General features: G+C 40.5%; 1 protein-coding gene across 13 annotated transcripts in view; it reads right to left on the reverse strand.

Annotated features, from left to right (window-relative positions):
• The window catches only part of CDH4 (cadherin 4), a 1,166,202-nt gene that overhangs the window by 430,907 nt on the left and 714,135 nt on the right, over positions 1-21,160 (reverse strand). For 8 of the 13 annotated variants that reach the window (XM_042462688.1, XM_042462684.1, XM_042462691.1 and 5 more), the window contains one exon: positions 18,666-18,842. In XM_042462688.1, coding sequence (XP_042318622.1) covers positions 18,666-18,842 — 177 coding nt within the window. The remainder of the gene's footprint in view (positions 1-18,665; positions 18,843-21,160) is intronic. The other 5 variants (XM_042462689.1, XM_042462685.1, XM_042462682.1 and 2 more) reach the window with 1 other exon arrangement.

The raw sequence follows: 21,160 nt of genomic DNA on the forward strand, positions 1-21,160 counted from the left end.
AAGACACAAAAAGAGGGTCGAGCGTTTACCCGCGACACCTTGATGGCGCCACTTTAACTGCCCTTGGCTCCATGTTGTGAAATGCTGGGATTTGTAGTTTGTTGTGGCACCTGACAGATGACTCAACTACAGTTCCCAAGATTCCATTGCACGAAGCCATAACAGAAGTTAAAGTGGTGCCATCAAGGTGTCGCGGGTAAACGCTCGACCTTCTTTTTGTGTCTTGGGGGGGACTCTTAGCCTCTCAAAATGGTGGCACTTATTCTTGACCCCCCCTTCCCAAAATCCTGGCTACGTCCTTGCCTCCAGGATTGTTTCTTTCCTGATTCAGGTGACATTAGGAAAGGCACAGGAAAACATGGCTCAGACTCCTTCAGCTGTGAGACTGGCATTAGTTAGCAGCAAACCTTTCCATGCTTTTGAGAAGGAAGTGAAGAGCCACTCATTTGTAGCAGGTGTTTTATGCACTCACACTCTGCCCACACACACCACTGCAGCAATTGAAGGACTAAATTAAATCTCTGAAGATTAAATTAATGATGGAAATCTAAAATATTAATATATTCTAATTGAATATTCTCCGATAAATTATCAAGGCATTCTTGGCAATTTGAGTCTACTTGCAGTTCTCGGGGAACTTTCAACCACATAAATACAGCTATTAAAGCAATTCAGGAAAAAAAGGAACATTTTTTTCCTGCTCAGACAAGAGAATTCTAAACACAAAAGGGGCTAAAAATTTCTGTCAGATGATTGATTAAATGATAGAGTATGAGACAGCTGAATCATTAAATGACGGTTTTCTTTTCAGTCCCACTGGTTGAAGCAAGGACAGTATAAATTCCCCATAGGTCTGCATACAAGAAAAATACAATAGCAATAATTACAGTATACCCTAGGATCCTGTTATAAGAGAAATTCAAGCTGAGTTTCTTACGGTAGATGCATTATTTAATCCATAGTGCCATATATGTATGTTTCATGTCCCCAAAACTGCAGCAGTGGGATGTTGTTGCTGCTTTTATTTAAAAGAGATATTCCCCATATTCCAGTGTAGTAATGTTTTTTTCCCCTAAAGAATGACACCAATGGGGGAAAAAATCCTTGTTTTGCTTCAATGAAAAATCTATGTTGTTTTTCTAGGTAGATATTGCACAGGGACTCTGTTTTAGCTACCACATCTAGGAGACACCTGTTGATGTTGTGATAGACCTGATAGACATCTAGGATATACTAATAATGTAATGGACACATATGTAGACAGCCACCTGCCATTGCTACAGAAAGCAGAGTAATTGGGAGGAATTTGAGGCCAAATACCCCCACAGTAGTCTACAGTATTCTGGCCAGTGTAGATAAGTGGGCAGCTATCACTATAGCATGTGGCAATTGATATCATTATTTATAGTTAAACACTTAAGATTTAAAACAAAATATACTATTGTCAAGATGAGAAGGGATGCATATTTAACATCAGATTGGCTACTGAGTGGAAGAGGAGGCATGGTAGATTTGTGACAGTCCAGGATCTCTGAAAAGCAAGATACCAAAGCTTCAAGGGCTTTAAGCCAAACCATATTATTTACCAGGTATGAAATAATTTAAAATTCCCTTTTTCAAGACTGGTGTTTGTCTGGATGTCTCATGGGCTTCAGGATTTATCATCTTTGACTGGCTTTCACTAAGTCTGCTATTTAATGTTGTTGTGAGCCAACTTGAGCCCATGTTTTGGAAGACATAAAGAATATGAAATCAGTAACTAAAAAAAGTTTTTCATCTTGAGAGGGAGAGAAGCAGGCCAGCAACACCAGGCCTCTGCCTGCTAAGAAGAAGAGCCCTCCTCCCGACCGCCATCTTGAGGGGGAGAGAAGCAGGCCAGCAACACCAGGCCTCTGCCTGCTAAAGAAGAGCCCTCCTCCCGACCGCCATCTTGAGGGGGAGAGAAGCAGGCCAGCAAACACCAGGCCTCTGCCTGCTAAAAGAAGAGAGCCCTCCTCCGACCGCCATCTTGAGGGGGAGAGAAGCAGGCCAGCAACACCAGGCCTCTGCCTGCTAAAAGAAGAGCCCTCCTCCCGACCCCATCTTGAGGGGGAGAGAAGCAGCCCAGCAACACACAGGCCTCTGCCTGCTAAGAAGAAGACCTCCTCCCGACCGCCATCTTGAGGGGGAGAGAAGCAGGCCAGCAACAACAGGCTCTGCCTGCTAAGAAGAGAGCCCTCCCCCCGACCGCCATCTTGAGGGGAGAGAAGAAGGCCAAGGCAACAACAGGCCTCTGCCTGCTAAGAAGACGAGCCCTCCTCCCGACCGCCATCTTGAGGGGAGAGAAGCAGGCCAGCAACAACAGGCCTCTGCCTGCTAAGAAGAAGAGCCCTCCTCCCGACCGCCATCTTGAGGGGAGAGAAGCAGCCAGCAACCCAGCCTCTGCCTGCTAAGAAAGATCCCTCCTCCCGACCGCCATCTTGAGGGGAGAAGAGCAGGCCAGCAACACCAGGCCTCTGCCTGCTAAGAAGAAGATCCCTCCTCCCGACCGCCATCTTGAGGGGGAGAGAGCAGGCCAGCAACACCAGGCCTCTTGCTTGTCTTATTGCATGTTGTTCAATGTTTAATTTTTTTTGTAAAGTTGTTTTTATGATGTGTAAGTTTTTAAACGATTTGTGAATCGTTTTGATCACCTCGGAAAAGCGGTATAAAAATAAAGCATATTAGTTATTATTATTATTATTATTATAGCCACTATCAATGTTTGTGGTGACAGTCCCACTTGGGATTAATCACAGATCTTTTCCAGAACCCAGCTGGATATAACACCACTTTCAACAACTATGGATTTGTTCCCTACATTTACTCATCCCTTCAGCTTTACAACAACCTCTACTATGCAGTATTCCAATGCATTTACAACCATTTCAGTTTAGGGCCAAAATTCTAAAAGTAAGCTGGAGGACTGTTAAGTGCCATTGTCTGGGGAGCGGGGTTGACAGAGGATGTTCTGACGTCTGTCTGGATGCAAACAGCAACAGGGAGGCTCATGAGTGAAGTTGTCCCACTGACCAGGCACATAATCACAGCCAATGAATGGAGGAGGAGATGGTGAAAATAGACTGTAAGCTCTTACATCCTCCAGCTGCTATTGCAAACCAGAGTCAAGGAAAGTTGCACAAGGGGACAAAGGATAGTTCCTTTTGCAATGTCCTGAAAAATACACACGCTAATGCTACCAAAGGTTATGCTAGTGTTTCTCACTGAGAAGATTCTAACCAAAATGTAATTGTTATATTTTAAAGATTCTTTAGGCACAATGAACCAGGTTACTGAAGATGATGTTCAGAGATATACGTCCACACTCCCTGTTCCAACTCTACTGTTTATATTCATTTGTTCCCAGGAACATCCACATGGATTTATCAAAACCACTGCGAGGAGATGAGTCATTTCTCTCTTTCTCTCCCTATTAATTTATGCAGAGGTTTTGCACATTTGGTGTTGATAAGAAAAATGTTCTTAGTACAGTTCTTTGCTGTAGCAACTGAGATTACAGCTTCAATTGCCTGTGACTGACAAAACAAGCATAATCTTCATCACTGCAGTTTTAGGGCCAGGTTCCATCCTCAAATCATAGGCCACAGCAGTAGACAATGGATATTGTTAATAACATTTTTTGAATCATTCCTGGAGACCTGACAAAACTTCTTTGGCAAGAGTTAAGCAACCACTGAGTGACAGCATCCCCACAGAACTCAAGTGTTGCAGCATGGTCTGCAATATATCATGCTGGACCGTGTGTGTGTGTGTGTGTGTGTGTGCGCGCACCATAGTCTGCAAAGGTGGTTGGGCCCATACAGACAGGCCAAAATAAAGCTGCTTCGAGTCAATTTGGAGGTATGCTGTTTAAATTATACATGCATCTTAAGAGGCCAGAAGCTGAGCTAAAGCCATGCTCCAGTCCTTAGCAGCTTTATTTTGGCCTGTCTGTATGAGCTCTTTAATCCCTCAGCTAATAGAAGAACAAAAGAACAACCCAAATTTGCAGTTAACTTTTCTGTCCAAAAAATAGGGCTCAACAGTTATTCTTGTGCTTGGTTCAAAGGGTTCAATCCTTTGTGCATGCTGCAAGTAAGCCAAGATGGAGCATGCACACTCTCAAGCATCATGCCTCCACAGATACCATGCACTGTTAAAAGGCTAGTGAATGGGTCGTAGAGCAAATCACACCTAACATCTCAACTAGAAGCCAAGAGGACCAAACTGAGGCTATGGTTATTTGTACATATCACTGGAAAAGTCAGCAAAGTTTGGTAAAGTGGAAGGAAGCAGGAAAAAAGGAAGACCACACTACAGATGGAAGAAAGCCACAGCTCTGAAACTGCAAGACCTAAACAGAGCAGTTAATGACAGGGTCTCTTGGAGGTCTCCCATTCATTGAGTTGCCACAAATCAAAGTTTTATTGATGGCAAATAACAACGAAACAGGCATTATCTGAAAAAAGAACCTACTTTGCAAGTACTCAAAAGCAGAGCCTGCAAAAGTTACTTTAGGGGGCTTCATTTCTTAGAACCTCTCATCTAGTATGGTATAGTATGGTAACACTGGATAAGTTCACTGAGAGATCCTGGATTTTGTTTTCTGATATTGTACTTTTCCTATGTCTTGCTTACCAGTCCTTCGGTTGTCTTCCAAAGGGTCACCTGAACTAGGGCAGGAAAAGGATGAAGGAAGAGGTACTTCTATTACTCAAAGGATGTGAAATGACATTGACATTCAATGTATTTCCATCCATTTCCATAAACAGTTTGTCAGTGGAAATTGTCATAAATAGCATTCTTGTGCCTGAGGCAGAGAATACAAATGGTTCCCCTTAGCAATGAAAAAAATAACAAACTAAACAAATTGGTAGTTTGCTATTATTATAATGGTTGACAACAATGTGTCCCACAAGGTATACTGTCTCACCCTCTCTTAACAGAAGAGCAAATTTTCATCCTGGGTGGTTTTTAATCCAAGACTATAAAGTTATGGAAAACACTGGAGGGGGGGGGCAAATGTTTCGTGCAGGCATTTCAAAACCAAGATCCAAGCCTGCACAATACTATCTAGCCAGGCACATTAGATTAAATGATACCAATGAGTAAATGATGTTAAACCCTGCCATTGCTGTAACTCTAAATAATAATCTAAATTATTACTCAAATCAACCAGGCAACACTCAGAGTCTTGTAACAGTAGTAGTGCTCTTGCCTGATAATGCTGCAGCCTAGAAGAAAATAATTTATGACAAGGCTGGGCACACCACCAGATACACCTGTACACACAGGAATCTTCCGGGCATTATCCCCAGCTGGGAAACCACCCATCCTCCAAGAGTCTGGCAGGAGAGGATCAGGTTTCAGAAGTGATACTTTCTGGTGAGAGTAAAAAAGGTGGCTGTCTGGGAAAGCTTAACTCCCTGCCCAGGATAAAAGGTGATGCTAGGGCATGTAGGACACTGGGTGACCTTATTTTTATGAGACATTTAGACTTTTCTGTCAGAGATTTCTGGTGCCCCAATGAATTACAAACCCCAGAATTCCATAGCATTGAGCCATGACAGGTAAAATGGAGTCAGAGTGGATTATTTCTACAGTGTGGATGCAGCCTGAGTATACTTAACTAAGTAGCTGATATAGGATCCCAGCTGATAACGATGATAATGATGGTGATGATGGGGGAGGTGGTTTTCAAAGCCTTCCTTCCAAATGTCTGTAAGAGAACCTGAAATTGTGCCAGACTTTCAAGGGAATATTTGTCTAGCCCATTTTTCTTTATTTAAAATGAGGCAAATGCGTCTGTGTCTATAGCTCTCTTTCTGTGTGTATTTGGAAACTTGCTTTTGCACGTCACTAATTTTCTGCCTCAGCACTAACCGTATACACTGGAACATTTATTTCTCTTAATTGTCCATTAGCTTGGGGGGTAAAACACACACATGGTGCTGACATGCACATGATAAAACAGGTATTCTGGACAGCTGATTTTTTTCTTAATTGGCCATTTGAGAAAAAGCTTTTACTAGCTGCCATAGCAACAGTGCACATACTACCCTGTGTACATAAGGTACATAGGAGATTTTTTTTTAAAAAAAAAAAACTTAAATATCTACTAAATAACTCCCACATGCCCATCTGTTTCACTGATCTCAGCCTGAGAGGACAACACAGGGTACATTACTTTGGAGAACAGAGTTTGCTTTGGAACATTATCAGGCGATCCTGCCTGGTTTGTAAGATTTTCCATGTGGAGAATACCTTGTTAGAGTCCTGATTTTGCTCAGTGATAAAGTTAAGCTCTGCTTTAGCTGTGGGAGTTTCAAGATACACACCTTGATAGACTTTTCTGTGGCAGTTATGAGTAACTAATAGACCTTGGGAGAAAGCCAAAGCTATGCCCTATACACAGTTGTTTACTTAATAACAAATTACAGGTATATAACACTTACTGAAGTAAATGTGTTTCCAGGCATTACTTCTTTCGCACAAAATTTGATACCAGAGGCAGAGGAAAAAATGGGGCTAGATTCCAAAACTACAAACGAAGAGCAGCTCAACTTGTTTCAGCAAATGTTTTTATCCTACATCAGCAATATCCACATGTGAAATCTTAACCAGATTAGGTACACCATGTATAAATATATATTTTTAAAAACTTTCCAGAGACCACATGAAAGCTTTTTCCAAAATGCATCCAGGATAGTTTCTTTCTTTCTTTCTTTCTTTCTTTCTTTCTTTCTTTCTTTCTAATTAAATTTTTATTGAATTTTTACAATAAAACACATAATGTTTGTAGAATAATGACCAAAACAATAATAACAACAACAATAGCAACTAACTACTAGGGACAAGGATATGAATCTGATGAACAGCTACTCTTCAGAAGAATTTTTTAAAAAAAATAGTTGTCAGCAAGAGCCAAAGAGTCTGGTTTGTCAAGGTGTAGAGTGTCCATCCAAAGATCCACCTGTGAAGCAGGAGGTTGGATGCGGTGGGACTGATGTTTAACATAGACAATAAAGATCATGCAGTCTTCTTGAAATGTGTCAGTCTTTTTGTGTCCAATGCAAAACCTTGTCGGAGCAGACAGTTTCTCCATCAACCTCATACCTCAAATTCTAGACCACCAGTTCTGAATGGAGAGGTCACCTGACTTCCAACATTTGGTTACTTCTAATCTGGCAGCAGTAATAGGATAAAATATCAGTTTCCTACGTTTCAAGTTAGAATTATTTTTAACAAATATAGGAAGCTCAATTGTTGTGATGGTGTGCCTTCAAGTAATTTCTGACATATGGTGACTGCAAAGTGAACATATCAGGGGTTTTCTTCACCAGACTTGTTCAGAGGGAGTTTGTCTTTGCCGTCCTTGGAGGCTGAAAGAGTGAAACTTGCTCAGGCTCCCCCACTGGCTGAGTGGGGATTCAAGACCTGGTCTCCCAGTATCCTAGTCCCTGGGACAAAACTTACAACCTTGTGGCTGCAATACCGACATTTAACCACTGCACTACCAGGGCTCCCTAGGTAGCACCATAATAAATGGGAAATGACTTGAAGATACCCAACAACAATTTATTTGGCATAGAGTTTCTCTCATTCTTGGGCTAACAGTCATGAGGACTTGACACTTATTTTCAAAGTAACACAACAGTTGAGATTTCCCACAAGTCAAGTCTCTAATACCAACAACACCTTCCTCATCCTGTAGCTGTGGAAACACAAAAGGCACACAGTCTTGGTCATCACTGATCAAGTAAGTAGCTTGCCTATTTGGGAAACACAATGGCTCCCTCATATTTTTGTAGGTATATGACCAAGGACAAGAAGTGGCAAGATAAGAGGCAAGCTACTTTCTTTGCCAACACAACTCAGTATCTATAATCCTGTTGGTTAGTCCTAATTAGAGTAGCAATAGCAATAGCATTTACATTTCTATACCACTTAGTGAACTCAGGACTCTGTAAGTGGTTTACAATCTGTAAGCCAATTGCCCCCAACAAGCTGAGTACTTATTTTACTGGCTTACAAAAGGATGGAAAGCAGAGTCAGCTTTGGAGGCCTGGGATCAAACTCACAACCTTGAGGCTGCACTACCAGTATTTAATCACTGCACCACTAGGGTTCCACCAGAATGGATCCATTAAATCAATGATTGAATGACAAGTCACCAGAAGGGGAAATTTCACTGATTCAGCCAGTCTACTCTAGTCAAGTATAACAATAGGATGCAGGGCCCTTTGTGCAACGCTTTGCTCCAGTAATTCAGATATCCTAAGATATATGGCTTGGAAAGAACTCTATCAAGGACCAGGAAGGTGAAGAGCTTAGTCTTCTCTTTTTCAAATCTAGGCTGATGGAGGGAGGAAAGGGATCCTTTCCTGCCAGTGGTAACTGGAGGAGCTGATACCAAGAGAGCAAAAATCCATTTTGGGCTTGGGTCCAAATGTTACAGGGGCTATCCAGTGTGCTGGACCTATTTTGGAGACAGAGTTCAGCACTCTGGAGAGTTCCTTTCAAGTACAAGCTACAGGATAGTTCCTCCAAATTTGAGCTGAAGCCCAAAATCAACCACTGCTCAAGTAACATGAGACCAGCCTCCATTAGTCTATGTTTGCTCCACTTTTGATCTCTAGGCAGCTACTCCCTAAGCCAAGTTTCTATGTGTTCTTAGAAATTACTACATGGAGCTTTTAAACTGTGATTAGATCCGGGAGAAAGTCGCTTTGATGATACTTATCACACAACAATGCCTCCAACCCACAGCTGCTGTGTCTCTCAACAAGAATTAGGTTGTTCCTTTTCATTGATGGGGAAAACCCATCAATGATCTCTCAATAGCATAAGTCTCCTGGGGCAAATTGTCACTGCTAGGGCAGTCACCTTATTGGCATTCACATATAGTCAGTATCCCCTCCTCTTTCAGTTCCCTCTCGCTATTCCCAAGCAGCCTGATTACTTTTGTTTCTATTTGTTCTCTTAAAAAAAGAATTAAAGTACAGTAGCAGCGCTCTAGAATGCTGCAAAAACATGTAAATAAATAAATAAATAAATAAATACATACATACATACATGCATACCCTGGAAGGAATGCTTGGTAGGACATAGGGCAAAGAACTGAAATTAAGGAGTCATGATGGCAGCAGTTATGCAATTGCTAAAACATGTAATGATGCATGGAATTCCAACAGACATCTTCACTGGAAAGTGCAACTCTGGCGAGAATGGGGTTTGTGCAATAAATCCTCTGGTCTTTACACAAACACTACAGCATGGATGTAAATGTGTCCACGTGACTGGTATCTTTGACTATAATATTCAAATTCCCCATCCTGCTTTCCATGCATAGAGCAGGTCTTGTGGTGGCATCAGCATGGTCAGGCAATTGTTAATGACCTAAATCCTCACTAAACAATGAACCCAAAATGTCACATAACTTTCCAAGTGGGTGTCATCCAGCCCACAGAAGGGGTCAAGAGGGCCAAGGGATAGAGTGGGGTGGGGAGGGTATTGCCCCCATATGAATTCTGTCCTTCCCCCATAACATTTTTCTTCAGTCTCTAAATCTGTAGCATTGCAGTAATTTAAAGCTTCAGTGGGGCATCTAAGAGAAAGGGAGAGGCAAGGATACCAAGGGAATGCAAACACAGCAAATATACGAGTTCTAGGTGTGAACAATTTTCATTGTCTCTCTTTGCAATGCCAGAAATTTAGGGAGTGAAGGAAAATTTCATTTGTAGGACTTCTTTTAAATTTTGGGGACAAGATATTCATTTTTTCTTTCATGTAGCTACATGCCAGGGGAGCACTTGGCTTCCTACTCAAATAAGCTTCCATGCCCCATTGGACCACTGTCCAAGGTCTCCTTAGGAAGAAAGGAAGATCTTTATTATCTTTTCAAGAACGACTTCATGGGTCTGTCCTCAACAAACATTGCATGGCTGCCGGCAAATACCATCTGTTCTTTTTTTCCCCCTCATGAAGTTAGAGGTTAATGGTTTCTGAAATATTAAGTTCCAAACAGCAAGACGCTTCAGGAACACCAGGCTATGATGGATAATTTCCATCTTCTCCAAAGGGCTGATATCAAAGATGTTTAAAAGGATGCTGAAATTTCTGAATAGAACAAAAGTGAGACATAGTTTCTTTTGGCATTCCTTGTTTGGCTGCACATTAGCCAACCAAGACAAAAGTAAATTACAAGGCAACAAACAGGAAAAAAAACCCAAAGAGATAAACAGATAGATGACTAAAATTAGGTATTTGGTTCCCAAGACTGTTTTCCTTGCTTTTGCATTTGTTTCTTTTTTTTTAAAAAAAAAAAACATTTCAAGTTACATCTATCCTATTTATGAAGGAATGAGAGAATTTTCACTTGCCTTTATGAAAAATGAACTGAACAAAATTCTCCACATTGGTCAAATTCAACAAAGGCAGCTGTTCCTGGCAAGAAATATTTGCGTAGCATTTGCACTACATATATAATTCAGTTTGACACCACTTTTACTGCCATGGTGCAATGGAATGAAATACTGGGAACTGCAGTTTTGTGAGACATTTAGCCTTAACTGTCAGACAGCACAATAGACTACAGTTCCCAGAATTCATAGAATCATAGAATCATAGAGTTGAAAGAGACCACAAGGGCCATCCAGTCCAACCCCCTGCCATGCAGGAAATCCAAATCAAAGCATCCCTGACAGATGGCCATCCAGCCTCTGTCTAAAGACCTCCAAGGAGGGAGATTCCACTACACTCCGAGGGAGTGTGTTCCACTGTCGGACAGCCTTTACTGTCAGGAAGTTCTTCCTAATGTTTAGGTGGAATCTCTTTTGCTGTAGCTTGCATCCATTGTTCCGTGTCCTGTTCTCTGGAGCAGCAGAAAACAAGCTTGCTCCCTCCTCAATATGACATCCCTTCAAATATTTAAACAGGGCTATCATATCACCTCTGCTGTTAAAGTGGTGTCAACCTGGATTATTTCTGCAGTGCAGATGCAACCTATATGTCCTATCTTTGTATCTGTTAAAGTTGTCAAGGCTGTTAGAGACAAAAGAGGAAACAGCACCACAAACACAGTTGAATATAGCCACACAGCCATTCTAGTCTGGAATACCAGTATGGGAAGGAATCTTGTAGCATGTTAGAAACTAACTGAGGCTGCAGAAATATACAGTTTGACACCACTTTAACTGTCATGGCTCAATGCTATGGAATTCTGGGAATTGTAGTTTTGTGAGACATATAGCTTTCTCTGTCAGAGCGCTCTGGTGCCACAAGAAACTACAGATCCCAGAATTGCAAAGAATTGATTCATGGTAGTTAAAGTGGTGTCAAACTGGATAATTTCTGCAGTGTAAATGTGGCCCAAGCAAAAGATGTTGTAGCATCTATATACTAAATGTATATAGTTTGGTGGGTTGGGAGCGAATAGAATTGTGGCAACAAGTCCTCCCCTAATGAGAAAGACAGAGCATGGTTGCTGCATTCTGAGTTATATTCGTCTTGTCACAAATACATATAAGTTAGACTAACTGCCTCCTGTTGTGATGTCACTATCTACCAAGTGAGATCATTTAGCCTGATGATAATGTCTGATAATGGTTTTAGTCTGTGCTCTGTGGCATACTTTGAATACTGGTTAATCAAGCCCACATATTAGTTGAAGCTTACAAGCAAAACTCCTGGAATGAAGAGCGATTGCAATTGACAGAGAGGGCTGAATACATTTGCAAGAATAACATAGCACTGCTTGTTTCATTTACCATATTTTCCCAAGAATGAAATGCTTTAATGAACAGAGAATTACAGCTCATCCCAGCAGAATGGGAAAGAGGTTGTACTTCAAGCTCATGCGGGTTCCATCCAGCTTTATTCACCTTGGCAAGGATTGAAACTTCATTCATGCGCAGCCCTGCTAAAAATACTGACAAGCTGCTAATCAACTTCCCATAAAATGGAACTTTCTCTATGCACAATAGAAAGCCGGATGAGGAGCTGAGAGCCAAAAAAGATTTGCCCATGAATTTTAAATGAGTTTGACCTATAAAAGAAATGGAAACAGGATCCAGCCGGCTGCAAAAAGGACATAGTCACACTCCTTTTAAAATGTGTGTGTGTGTTATTTTTATACACTGGATGCCTAAAGATCCTGGTGATCATAATTTATTTATTTATTATTTTATTTATTGAATGGATACCCAGTCTTTCTCCTGGGATGGGATCCAAAGCCGCTCCACACCTAATGGATGAAAAACAAATGCTCAGAGTGATTCTCTAGAGTCAAAAGGTAGGTCAGTGAGACAGGAATGAAGATGTAGTGGGGTAAAAGTATTTTTTATAACCTTAATAAATAAAATTACTCCATCTCACCAAAATCTTGGGGAGACACTGTGTTGCAACCTTTGCCTCCAGGAGTGAGGCCATAACTCCTGGAAGCATTTCAGTTAACAAGAACAACAAAAATGAAAATGAAATGCCTTTCCACTCTTCTTGCATCTTTTGCAGACCTCCTATTTCTCATTGCCCTCCAATTTGTGCATCTCTCTTCCCTGCTATCCTCTTCCACAAGCCTAGTTCCCTCTCTGGCTTCGCCTTCTCTGTCTCTCTGCTATTTCCAGCTACTTCCCCACTTGTTTCTACTCTACCTAGGCCTCTGTCATTCCCTGGTAAGCTGATGCTTCTTTCCAGGCTTCCCACCTTTTCCCTCTTCGCTGTCTACTTGTCAATGGTTCTCCTTTCACTGCCCTCCATTAATCTCTTCTTGGCCTCCTTTTCCTTTCTCCTCCTTCACTTTATCTCTTGCCTTACCTCCTGACTATCTCCACTCTCCTCCAATGTACTCCATTCCTATCTCTCCTCCTTTGAGTTTGTCAGTGTTCACCACTTCTTTCTATGCACTTCCTTCAACCTGTCTCCTGTCCCCTCTTCTCCCATCTTCCTGCCTTGAAATAGCTGACCTGTCTTGGAAGCCCTGGCTCCAGCCTGAACTTTAACCTGAGCTGTGGCCAGCACTAGAGCTGTGTATCATGTGTGTGCTTCTTTTAAATTTCTTCTACTCTGGGACAAGATCCATCCAACTGAGCATATAACCATGGTGGGTATTTCCATTTCACCCTCAGCTAGCCAGTTTTCCATGCACTCAGTTTCCCTACTGATTTCAGTTATTTTCACTGTCCTGAATAGAAAATAGATGTGTGAATGTTTCTGGATCTACAATCAGGAACATCTGAAAACAGAACAAAAGTGGTCACCTACATTTTTTAAAAGAAGAATATCTGTGTCAGGCAGGGAGGTTTCTGCCAACATGATATTTTGTCTTAATTATCACATTAAAGAGATTTAGATTGGGATTTGGTTCCAAGCCCCCTTGTGGATACCAAAACCTGTAGATGCTCAAGTCCCAATAAATATAATGGTGTAGCAAAATGGTATCCCTTACACAAAATTGCAAAATCAAGAAAAAATAGAATATTTTAAAGCCATGGATGACTGAATCAGTGGATGCAGAAACCATGCATATGGATGGTTGACTGAACAGGCCAAAATACCCTTAATGATGATGAATTTGGGGCAGTATCTCAGAGGCTACTCCCACAATGAAAAGCAGTGATGTAGACCCTCTGTGTCTTTTCCTTTCTGGTTGAGAAAACAAGCTCTGCATGTGCTGATTTCATGTGGGAAATGAGGGGGAGAAGGGACAAGGAACTCTTGCTACTGTTTTCTGCTTCAACTCACGGTGACCCTATGAATGGTAAACCTTCATGAGCCCCAGCCATCAGTGCTCAAATCTGGAAAAGGCAGCATTGCACTTTTCTTGATCAAATCTATCTTTAGCGTGAGTTTCTCTCTTTGCTCTCTATATTCAACTTTCCCCAAAATTCTTGTCTTCCCAAAGGTTCGTGTTGTCCTATGATGTGACCAAAGTATGATAGCCTCAGTTTAGTCATTTTGGCTTTTAGGAATAATTCAGCTTTGATTTGTCACTCTCCACATCCAACTGCATTAACCCCCCCCCCCTTACTGTTACCAAACTCCAATTTGAAAAAGTGAGATAAAATGTTTTACAATAGTGCCTCCCTTCCCTAGTGTTACACAAAAATGTCTCCACCTTAATTTTTGCCCTGATTTTTAGGACTGGTTTTGCTGTTTTACTGTTGATCCACAACTTTTTTGAAGTTCAGCTTTTCACTCAGCACTAAAGTGTCCATCACAGGTACTTTGTATGTTACTAATTTGTTTATATGCTTTTCCCCCTGTATTTTAGTGCATTCTGGGTGGTATTGTGAAAATGTAGAGATACAGTTTTGGAGGGTGGGGTCATTGTTTGGTTGCCCTAAGCCTGCAGTTTGGCCTACAATTTATTAATGTAAGTGTCCTGGATTCTGAGACAGAAAATGCCCATTGCTGTTTTGGAAAATGCCTCCCATGTTAGGAAGAGGGGAAATATTTCAAAAAAGGTCAAAAGAAAACTGTTTCTTGAGTGTTAAGAAATCCTGATTGGATGATGAAAATCTTTGCAGTTAGGAACATATTCTACACAAATGCACAAATGTCACATATAATTGTTTTGCATAGATATCAGCAGGACTTTTGCATAGAAAATAATAGTTCCATGCAGAAATTTTTATTTTCTGCAGAAACATTAATTTCTGTGTAGAAAATGTTATTTCCTAAGCAGATAATTTGTAGCTCAAGTCTTATTCTGGGCAAAATTCACATGTGATATTTTGTGTGGAAAACAGTGGTGGGGGTAAACAGAAAGCAACATTTTCTGTGCAGAAAATAATATAAATTGCACAGTTTGCAAAATGTTTCTCAAAGTGAGAAGAGAGTTTCTAAATTTTTCATTGTTTCCTTTGAAAAGAAAATCAGTGAAGAAGTGCACCAAAGGGTGCTCAATAATGGCTGCTCTTCATCCTAGAGAGAAGTGACCAGTGGGTCTCACAGGGTTCTGTCCTGGGCCCAATACTATTCAACATCTATCAGTGGCTTGGATGACAGAATTAGGGGCATACTTATCAAATTTTCAGATGACACCAAAATAGCTAATACCCCAGAGGACAGGATCAAAATTCAAAATGACATGAATAGACTAGAAAGCTGGACCAAAGCTGACAAAATGAATTTCAACATGGAGAAATGTAAGGTACTGCACTTAGGGAGGAAAAATGAAATGCACAGATATAGGATCGGTGACACCTGGCTGAATGAAACTATGTGTGAAAAGGATCTAGGAGTCCAAGTAGACCACAAGTTGAACATGAGTCAACAGTGTGATGTGGCAGCTAAGAAAGGCAATGCAACTTTAGGTTGCATCAATAAAAGTATAGTAATAGTGCCACTGTATTCTGCTTTGGTCAGGCCCCACCTGGAATATTGTGTCCAGTTCTGGGCACCACAATTTAAAAAAGGATGTTAAGAAACTGGAGTGTGTCCAAAGGAGTGCGACTAAAATGGTGAAAGGTCTGGAAACCATGCCCTATGAGGAACGACTCAGGGAGCTGGGGATGTTTAGCCTGGAGAAGAGAAGGTTAAGAGGTGATATGATACCCTGTTTAAATATTTGGAGGGATGTGATATTGAGGAGGGAGCTAGCTTGTTTTCTGCTGCTCCAGACACTAGGACCCGGAACAATGGATGCAAGCTCCAGGAAAAGAGATTCCACCTCAACATTAGGAGAAACCTACTGACAGTAAGGGCTGTTCAACAGTGGAACACACTCCCTCGCAGTGTAGTGGAGTTTCCTTCCTTAGAGGTCTCTAAACAGAGGCTGGATGGCCATCTGTCGGGGATGCTTTGATTATGAATTCATGCATGGCAGGAGGTTGGACTGGATGGCCCTTGTGGTCTCTTCCAATTCTATGATTCTATGATTACTCTATGTACAGTACCTATGTCAATCTGCTCATGATAAATACCAGTTTGGTGCCATGCTAAACTCCTATGTCAACCAGGTGGAAAATGCTGTCCCTCATGACTAAAGAAGACCATTGCATAAACACATCTATAGATATTGGGGTTATCCAGTGAAAATGAACAAAAATATTCAGGAAAAGCAAAAGCAAAACATAACAGAATCACAGAACTGGAAGGGACTTTGGATGTCATCTAGTGCAAGGCATAGTTTATAGCACTGACATCAACCTGATGCCATTTGGATGTTCAGGACTATAGTTCCCATAATTCACAACAATTGCCCATGCTTGCTGGGGCTGATGTGAAATGCAGTCCTCCCTCAGGTTCCCTACTCCTACCTTACAGTGTTTGTCACAACAAGCACCAATCATTTGCCTAGATGATTGTACAACTGGACACTACACAATTTAAGGCAGGATTCTCCAGTACCTTATGTAGGTACAATGAGAGTAATATCTGTGTGCATCTGAGGTTCTTTCCCTTTCTATAACTTGTAATTTGGGAAGCGTTACTTGCTTCACCAGCTGCCACAACTATACAAAGAGTGGATAGAAAGGAGACAATATGAGCTTGCTTCTAGTACTCAAACATCCCCCTTACATTTCATGTATCATCCTGGGTACACAGTGGGCTAAGAAAGTAAATTTTCAGATGTAATTTATGTTATCAAGACTGCTTGCACCTTGGAGGGATTGAACAAACCACTTTTCTCTTCCGAGTGTCATGTGCTTAGCAAGGCAATGGCTAATCAGTATGGAGCAGGTAATGACAGCATTCATTTTAATCCTGGAAAGAACTCAGGAAGCATTGTTTCCTGACAAGGCATGCAAATGACGCACCCTCATTTTGTCCAATTATTTTCTTAAATTTCTTGCAATTACATTGCAATTTTCTTCCAGGGGACAGCTTGACAAAACGTCGGCTGGTGGCTTTTACTTCTTCCTTTTATTTGTTTTATACAATATTTGTTTTTGCTTCCAAAATGAAACACTTGGTGGATAGAAAAATATATGGTGTGGGCTTATGTTTTGCTGCAGTTGTTGACAGCAAACATATCCATATACACTATTTCTCACTCAGGCTTTCTTTTGGCATATTTTCTAAGTGTTTGGGGCTAAGACTAAAAGTCTCCCTATAAACTATAATATACAGCCATGCCACTTAGTGAGGTGATGTCACAGAATGATCTTAAATATTACTAACTTGCTGAAGGAGGTTAGAGACAATCACAAATATTTAACAACTGGCTAATGGGAGGCTTGTTCAACTGAACAGAAAAGTAAAACCAACCTGGCTAATTGTAGTTGGTGAAAAAGGTAGCGAGGGGGCTGTTAACAAGTAATTGCCTCTTTTTAAGATTACTAATATAAACAAAGGTAACTTCAAGCACGTGAAGAGTGTTTCCCCCCACAATGTATCAACAATGACAACACATATTGGGTGGCAGGAATGATTCAAGAAGGATTTTTTAAAAATAAAGGATTCAAGGATTAAAAAAAACAACAGATTTTGAGATACTATTATGTTCAGAAGGCAAGCTTTGAATTGGAAAATTATACCAAATACTCTTAAGAAAGAAATGGAAGAGGAGTCAATTAAGGATTTTCGGAACAAATGGGCACAAAATATTGGACAAATAATACAGTTGGATCAATGGGAGAAGACATGATCTAAAAATATAAAATTTTATATTGAGTTTTGATCTGAGAGACAATTATTATAAAATGTTTTACCAATGGTATTTGACTCCAGACAAATTATCAAAAATGGATAAAGGATCTCCCAACAAATATTGGAAATGTACTGCTAATATTGTATCTTTTAAATATGTGGTAGTCCTGCAAAAAAGCAAATGAATACTGGGTCCAAATTAATTTTTAAAAAATAGAAAATAAAGTTTGAAGTGAAACCAGAACAATCCAAAGTTTGTTAAATATATTAGTTGATAATTTAGAAAAAGAGAAAGAGTAATATTGTTTATGTTAACAACGGCTACATTAGTATATATATATTAGAAAGAAGCAAAAACTCCAATGCAAGAAGAACGGACATTGAATCTATGCAACTTCATCAAAATGGACAAGTAAACAAGACTACTAAGAGAGAACACATTTTGGAACTTCAAGAAACACTGGGAGATGCTGAATATATCTGAGTGTGTATCCACACTGCAAATAAAGCAATTTGACACCAGTTAGGCCATGACCCTAGGCTACCGAAAGCTGGGATTTTTAGTTTGGTGAGACACCAGACCTCATTTACAGACCAATTTACTAAACTCACCAATATACAAACTCCAGAATTCCATTCCAAAGGATGGAGTCATGACTGTTAAAGTCGTGTCAAACTGATTTATTTCTGCAGTATGGGATAGCTGTGAGAGAAAAAATGGGGTACATTATTGCTAATGGATATGATAGATTAGATAAACAAAATTTAGCAATAGAAGGAATACTATATAACCATTTTAGCCAACAGCTGAATGGTAGGAAGTCAAATTTTAATGTTTAATGTGTGTGTGTGTATAAAACTGTGATATGTATTAAAAGGTAAGAAAGGTAATACTTCTGTTGACTTTTTTTGAAGAAATAAGCTTTCTCTTGGGAGATGATGCACCACCAATAAGGGTTTGGAAGGTAAACAATTCAACCATCTTTTTTCATATGTGGTGGTCCCGCATCACGGATGATACCATGGAGATAAAACTATTCAGCCATTACACTCACCCTAACCAGTTGCTGAGGGAAGGGTCCTCTCGAATTTTCAGGCACATTGATTGGAGGGATAACCCAGTCTCGCTTCTGCCGTCTGAGCCCATGTGAATTCTGGTGATGGCGCCACGGTAGCAGAGTATCGCTGGGCTGCTGCAAGAGATCTGCCGATGTGTTCTTCTTCCCTTTCTGCTGATTTGGAAAGGGGAAAAATATTATTTTGTTTTTGCTGAGTTTTCATTATTTTTTTAAAAAAATAAATAAAACAATACAAAAGACTGAACAACAATCTGATGTATGTAAGAAAAATAACTCATCAGGGCTGGTTGCTGTGTTTGTTGACGCTCGTTCAGATTGAGAAATAGCTGCAAAAATATTGTTATTACAATGAGGCAAACATCTCTGCATTACAAAAGCATGCGGCACTTTTATTGACATCTTTGCCACGACTTCATTTTTACAGACGTATAGAGCTGTCATTAGACAATCAAGCCTTCTTCTACGACGGATTGTCTTCATTATACCAACGGCAGGAAGCTTTATCAGTTCCTTGGAGGATAAAATCTGCAGATTTCTAATAAATATAATCAATCACAGGAACAAAATGAAACAAACCGCAAACACCCCCGGCGTTACCAGTGGTAGGTCTGGGTCCATTATGCAGCATTAAGCTCTTCGCTAGCCTGAAATGTTAAAAGTGCTGTTGACTTATCTGTAGCTATTAAGGAATGGGATTCATGTAGGAGGATCAAAGGTTGTCCAGAGAAGCCATCATGCAAGAGACTCAACATAGCTCTCTTTACAGATGCTAAGGATATTCACAGAAAAATTCTCATTCATCATGAGAGAGGATGCTTGGAAAGTTTGCTAAGAAATCACCAAACTCCAGAACATAGTTTTTTGTGGGTTTTTCGGGCTATGTGGCCATGTTCTAGAATACAACTCTAGAAAACTCTGGCCTTGAAACCATTTTCCAGTATTGTTCTGGGAAAGGACAAGAATATATTTTCTACATTATGAATCAAGAGGGGAGGAAAGTCAGACATTACCCCAGGGCGTTATAGCTGTGCTTCTAATCCAAATTTTAATGGTGTGAATTGAAAACATCATTCACTAGACCCTAGCTGAGGAAATTTAACCTTTTTTGGACTGAAATTCCAATCTAATGGATTCTGGCAACTGAAGTCCAAAAAGCATGCTCCCATCCCATCCCAAAACTGCACCAGAACAGAGCTTCTATTAGAGACAGTACCACGGCTTGTTCATTCTGAGGGTATATACAGGTCCAGTCCCAGACAAACTGAGTTAAAGGGGTCAATTTGCTGTTGATGCAAAAGACTTCTGCTTGTGGAGTATCTACCAGTCAATATAGATCAAATATTTGTGGCTTGGATGGACAAATAGTCTCTCTTGGTATAATGCTGATTCCTATATACTGTTAATTCTGCCTCATGTTTACTTAGATCTTTTCCTTTTCCATTTCAGGCTTTCTCTAGGACCCATACTTAATGCTGCTTGTTGAATATGCTTTTCTGATCTTCATTAACAAGAGGTACCATTAATGTAAAAGAGCACTCAGCAGCATGGAATGCACTTATGTATCCGAGAGACCTAAACACTCGCTACGCTTGGGTGTGCAAAAGAGAATCCTTTTCAAAGTCAGCTTGAAAATCCCAACTTCAGAAAGCAGAGGTTGGGGTCAGCTGAGATAATTGGCATGCGAGAATGAGGGACAAATTACGAAGGGATGGTCAAATAATTTGTGCTCTGCCATGTTTACACAGGGGAATGAATTTGAGCTAAAGAGAGACTTGAGAATTAACATGAATCCCAAAGCCCTCTGGATGCTGAAATAATTAGTATTGGCTCAGCAAGACCATCTCGGTCTTTTCATTCTTTTGGAAATATTTGATGGCAAGTGAGTGGAACATGCTTCTTTGTCACTCCTAATGAGGTTTTCTGACATTAGAATAGATATTTATAGGTGATTGTGTACACTGCAGGTAAAGTGGCAATTGGCCATTTTAACAGGGGTTATCATACACCATAGGGTAGTAGTTTCATCATACAGAGAAGCAACACCAAGATCTGAATGGGGATATATATATTCCTTCAAACTTCCATTTTACAGCACCAGAGGAGAGATAGCAAAAGCCAACATGGACTTACTGACAACACCAAAAACAATGATAATAATAGGCTGGGAGCCTAAATTGCTGATGTAGTTACAAAAATATAACTATCTATCATCTCCTGACCCAGTGCCCCAAATCTACTTTAACACGAAGCAATCACACCATACAATGGAGGTCTGTTCTTCTGGCACTCAGGGCACAGCAGGATGACTCTTCCATTCCTAACTCACCATTGATCTGCCATATGACAAGGAATTGTGACTCAGATCTTGTTTCTGCTCCTTGTGCCCTCACTCACTAGTGGGAAGGGGCTGGAAATGACAGTTAGGAATGTGCAAGTCTATCTCACACATTTGTAACCTCTATTATCAGATG

Source organism: Sceloporus undulatus, chromosome 4 (assembly GCF_019175285.1).
Source record: "Sceloporus undulatus isolate JIND9_A2432 ecotype Alabama chromosome 4, SceUnd_v1.1, whole genome shotgun sequence".
Taxonomy (NCBI): Eukaryota; Metazoa; Chordata; class Lepidosauria; order Squamata; family Phrynosomatidae; genus Sceloporus; species Sceloporus undulatus.